The 5,647-nt window shown below is 34.6% G+C and overlaps 1 protein-coding gene across 1 annotated transcript; it reads left to right on the forward strand.

Moving 5' to 3' along the window:
- The first annotated feature begins 539 nt into the window (after positions 1 to 539).
- On the forward strand, positions 540 to 2,064 carry LOC134232745 (uncharacterized). The gene is made up of 2 exons (XM_062714729.1): positions 540 to 612; positions 965 to 2,064. The coding sequence occupies exon 2, from the start codon at positions 1,072 to 1,074 to the stop codon at positions 1,777 to 1,779; it is 708 nt and encodes a 235-aa protein (XP_062570713.1). The 5' UTR covers positions 540 to 612; positions 965 to 1,071; the 3' UTR covers positions 1,780 to 2,064.
- The last annotated feature ends 3,583 nt before the right edge of the window (positions 2,065 to 5,647 follow it).

Raw genomic sequence — 5,647 nt, forward strand, 5'->3', positions numbered from 1 at the left:
ATACTAACTGATTAATATTTTTTAGTTCTAGCATGACGAGCCTTTTAAAATTATTGTCTATGTTTTGAGGGTTCCTAACTATCACTGCATTTAAGAAGAACACTGTTTTGATTTTTCGTATCAGGCACATAGCATCGTTAACCGATTTTTTGCATACAATACTACGTTTCACTTATATCACTTTACCGTAGTAAAAACTGGGGGGTGGGGGCACCCAGCCTTTTAATAAATATTTTCAATAGTGCAAGTTGGGATGCTGTAGCCCACCAGAACCCCTGTTGCTACGTGCCTGCGTATGAAAATCGAAGCTATGCAGATGAAAATAAATAAATGGAATTTATGAATTACAATGCAAGTGTTAGAAACTATGTCATTATATTGACGAATTATTTTGCCAAAGACTGCTTTAAATGTCAATTTGTCAACAAACATGTATTTTAACAATTGAAATGTTTTCACGGGTATTAATTTGCTACAAAGCCAGACGGGTATTTAAATCCCATGACATGAAGTCAGTTATTCTCAATAAAAAGTGCAAAATAAAAAGTAAAATGCACATAAATACATAATTCACAATCGGAAATAGTCAGGGAAGCCATCTTGATTTTAAGGGTGAGAATGTCAACATTTTAAAGTGTCAATATATTCACATTCATTGATCCGTATTTGAACTTTTTTATTAAATAAAATGACTTTATTTTTCATTAATTATTACGTATACTGTTTTTGGCAGCATCCTCGATGTTTGGAATAGTAGGGGAAATACAAATGTAAACATCGCATGGATTTAAAGTGAATCTGTGAATTAAATAGCCGAGAAATTTAGGTTTTATCAATATTACAGAATACTATCGTCCTTGTGTGACTTTCTCAAATATTCATTAACAGACATAAGAACAGTTTTTTTGTTAATAAGCATATGGCTTTCCTGTCTTTTTTCCCTGCATATACTGTTTTATTACAGAAAGGACAAAATGCATGTACGACTGATTCGATGCAGAAATTACTTTATTAAAGGAAAGAAAGATATATTTCGAAAAACCAAGAGAGCAGGCATAACAAATTAATCTCATGTCTGGCTCGTTTACAGTCAAACCTTTGCTTGCCAGACCAGAACTCATCACCACTATAGACACTGGGTATGAAATGAATAGAGTAACATGTCTCGGTGATAAACACATTTGGACATGTGGAGAAGACAAAGTCATGAAACTTTACAACTTACGTGGGAGAGTATTACAGTCATTTAAAACTGAGCTAGGGGACTTTCCTGGTGACATTGCTGTAACAAGAAGTGGAAATCTACTCTATACTGACCCTGAATCAAAAACTATAAACGTAGTGGCAAATCAACGGAAAAAAGAATCGAAAGAATTTCAAATGTGGAAACCCTACAGTATCTGTAGTACCTCTTCTGGTGACCTCCTGGTTTACATGATTAGTGATTTCCATAAACAATCAAAAGTTGTCCGTTACTCTGATAGCTTCATAGAGAAACAATTAATTCAGTTTGATGAAAAAGGAAAACCCTTGTTTTCACTAGGTTTCATTAAATACATCAGTGAGAATAGGAATCTGGATATCTGTGTGGCTGACAATGGAGCAAGTACCGTAGTTGTGATTAATAGGGCTGCAAAACTCAAATTTAGATATTCTGGTTGTTACTCTGCATCCAAAAAATCCTTTGATCCATACGGGATTACAATAGACAGCCAGAGTCAGATCCTAATAGCAGACTGTTACAACAACTGTATACACATACTAGATCAGGGCGGTTAATTTCTCCGTTACGTACGACTTAAACTAGACCTTCCTTGGGGTTTGTGTGTAGACACAAGAGACAATCTCTTTGTGGCCGAATGGGGCAGTGGTAAAGTTAAGAAAATCAAATACATGCAATAGCTCTTATTTCCATGTGGTGAATTATCATAAGTTTCAAAATCAACCAAAATTCATCGGAACATTAGCTAGAATTGAAAGTTCTAGATGTCATCATAAAGCGGAAAAAGTAAGTTGTGTAACATTAACATTTGTATATTATTTGTACATTTTGTCAAGACTTATTATATAATAAATTGGAAGAAAAAAACAGTTTCCTTGTTCATCCTTAGCCTAGTCCCCTGTCTCATCCTTGCCAAAGCAGGAGAGCCATGTGGATTACATTATATGCCTTCCTTTTATTAGTCAGAACAATGCGCGCTAGATCGTGGGTTTTTGAGCCGTTACCGTTAACCATGGAAATAAATATCGACGTAACAATGACACATTACGTCAATGACGTAGAAAAATATGACGTCAAAATGAACGTCTTCGCCGGAAGCGCAGCCATATTGGATCGCAATTGGATAAGATTCAGGGCAGATTCGCCCTGAATCTTTTGTACTCCACCTGGCCCTAGTGACGCAGAGTTTACGAAGCAAATTAGGGCAAGAACCAGGCTAGTTCATCCTGATCTCTGGATCGCATTTGAAAGAAATGATTTACTGACATGAATTTGCTGAAATCGTTTCTTGAAACTCAAAATGAAAAAAGACTCACAGAAACAAACCCTCTTTCTGAATAGAATAACATTTTGTGAAAAGGAGAGGTTTCAACAAGGCTGTTTTTTGGTCCATGCTTTTTGCGAAAAATGAAATTATATTGCCAACAATTTTAAACTTACTTTCATTATTTTCAACATGTCTAATTTTGTGCTATGTATTTAATTTGGGAGAAAAAAGTTAGGATAATATTGGAACAAATGATCAAAGTATGGTACCCTCAACCGCTTTAACATTGAGTATATGTGCAGAAAGATTATACTGAAATATGGTTGTGGTTCGCAATGCAACACACACTTAAATACTAATGACTTTGCAAATTTTGCAATCTGTTGAGTTGTGGTTAATTTTATTCAAACACGTAAAGTGAATCATACATATTTATAACACTGTCCAGTCAATCAAACAGATTACTAGGAATTCGACACTAGCTCTGGGGTATACTTTTTACCCTTCTGTGTGTCTGTCTGTAACAAATTTTCTTCGCATATTTTCGGCAACTACTCATAGTAGATGATTGGGGTTTTTTTTGCAGGTCGAAAGGTGACAATTATTTTTGTATGAATACAACGTCAACTTTCTGTTTGTCTGTGTGTCTGTATGTACCAATTTCTATCACAGTTTTCTCAGCGAATACTCATTGCAGATTCTTGAAATTCTAGTACACGCTTCGTTTTGGTATGCCATGTTATAGTGAGATTGATTCATGAGAGTCAAACAGAGTGGGGTTTTACTATTTAGTACTGGCTTGTCCTTTTATACCTGAATTAAAATCATACGATGAAATCAAACATGAAAGAACAATAATTGATTTTATTATATGATTGAATAATTTCCATCTCTCTGATTGGCTGAGATCCAACTATGTTAGAAAAATACTACGTTGTATTGACCTGCACGTGACGTTCAAGGTGAATACAAGGATTTATTTCCTCTACATTGATCTAAAAATAGATCAGGAAATTCCAAATTGATACAAATTGCTTTGGAAAGCTATTTGACCGACTATGACTTTTTTTCACGTGAACAAAACATGAGCGAATATATATTTACGGGTGAGGGTGGTAAGAGGGGATGCAGGGACCCCCCTCCAACACTTTTACTGAACAACAAATTTTACTTTTTGGCTGTCAGTTTTCCCTGATAATATACTCATTCCTTTCAAAATCTATCCTATAAAAAAGACTGACATTATTTTTTTTAACGACAACTAAAATTGATCCAAAAAAAAAGAACATTTCAAATTGACACTACTGGTAAGGTTTATTTACTTTTAAATTCTGCTTCTCTCTTGCATTTGGCTAGGACTAAATTAAATGCAAACAAGTAATGAGCTTTATCATTTTATCAGTGAATCATATAATAAAACGATTATTGCTATTTTTTTTCGGTCAATACAATGATTTAGCCATCTTCGGGCTCGGTGAATATTGTACTCCTTAGATGGCTAAATCATTGTATTGACCTCAAAAAACAGCAATAATTGTATAATATTATAACATGCCTGTGTGTCTTTTTGTGAGGAAAACAAAAAACTTTGACACTAGAGACGTTAGTTTCAATATATAAAAACCAAGGTCAGACTTACTGTTTCACAGTAAACAATATTAATTATTTAATGCAAATCAAGGTCAAAGTTTCTTTATTTGGGTATGTTGCTGTTTCACAGATTAAATATACATTTTTTTCCGTTTAGTAACCAGCTCCTTTCAACTTAATTATTAACTTGAATTTTACAAGATGTTGATGATGCATATCTTTTTTACGGAAGAACATAAGAATTATTAATTTACACCTTGATCAAAAGTGATTTGTGCAAGTTCAAAGGGGCACATGTACATGCGATTACAAAAACATTTTGAAAAAAAAATTAAGGTACGTTTCACACAAAAATGGGTACAGACATGGAGTCAAAGTATATATCTTTAGAATTCAAACGAATGTATATAAAACTAGAGCAAAGCTCGTTGCAAAGCAACGAGTAGGTCTTCCGTCCTGTTTGACCGGAAGTAGCTTTCATTAAAAAAAAAGAGAAATAACGCCAAAAAATGTTTTGAATCCTCTAAAGCTATGTTAATCAATGCACAAATAAGCCTTTTCATGCTACTTCCGGTTTAACCGGAAGTGACGACGACGCACGGAAAATTAATTTTTTAGCTCCCAAAGACATGTGTTACCCAAAAAACTTGTCAAAAACGGCAAAAATACGCGTTTTTTGACTACTTCCGGTTTGGCCGGAAGTGTCGATGCTGGACGACACCATTAAATTAAGCTTGACATTTTCAACAACTTTGCTTCTTTGATGTATAACAAATTCTCAATACTTTTTGAGATATCTGGAAAAAACTTTTGGCCCCTCTAGATCCCTTAATTTAGGGGTCAGCCCTTTTTCCGACATATCATTTGAAAGATCTTCTAATTGTGTACAAATCATGTATATTTTAACAAAATATTTTTAGTTTAGAAGATAAGAAGCAAAATATGAGTAATTTTTTGTTCTTTTAAGCGTTCTAATTTTTGACCCCTATATAGCGCCATTTTGAATAGAGAAATCGAAAAACAAAAACCGATGTGCACAACTTCAATCCTTCTTTTATCTAAATTCAGTAGAATTTCTGCTCCAGCTTTAGCCGTCTCTGAGCCTTTGTCCGGAAACGAAAGCCTATAAATTTTCGTTTAAAGGGAAATAACTCAAAACCGGAAGTGACTTTTTGAAATTTCTGATAGAGTTTATAAACGTTTATAACCTCAGAAAATTTGAGCAAAATCCGTTAAGAAATGTGTGAGATATGAGGCCTCAAAGTTTCGGTCTAGGAAGCAGAAGAAAAAAAAGAATAACTAGATACGATCTCGTTGCGAGCAACGAGTGGGTCTTCCGTCCGATTCTTGATAAGATAAGATTTTGATTGAGAATTTCATTCTAAAATAATGAATGATTGATTGATTGATTGATTGTATACTGTTTAACGTCCCTCTCCAGAATATTTCACTGATATGGAGACGTCACCATTGCCGGTGAAGGGCTGCAAATTTGGGCCTATGCTCGGCTCTCAGGGCCATTGAGCAGGGAAGGATCTTTATCGTGCCACACCTGCTGTGAAAGGGGG

This window comes from Saccostrea cucullata, unplaced genomic scaffold, assembly GCF_032062105.1.
Source record: "Saccostrea cucullata isolate Sc308-1 unplaced genomic scaffold, CSIRO_AGI_Scuc_v1 ctg4133, whole genome shotgun sequence".
In the NCBI taxonomy this organism is placed as follows: domain Eukaryota; kingdom Metazoa; phylum Mollusca; class Bivalvia; order Ostreida; family Ostreidae; genus Saccostrea; species Saccostrea cuccullata.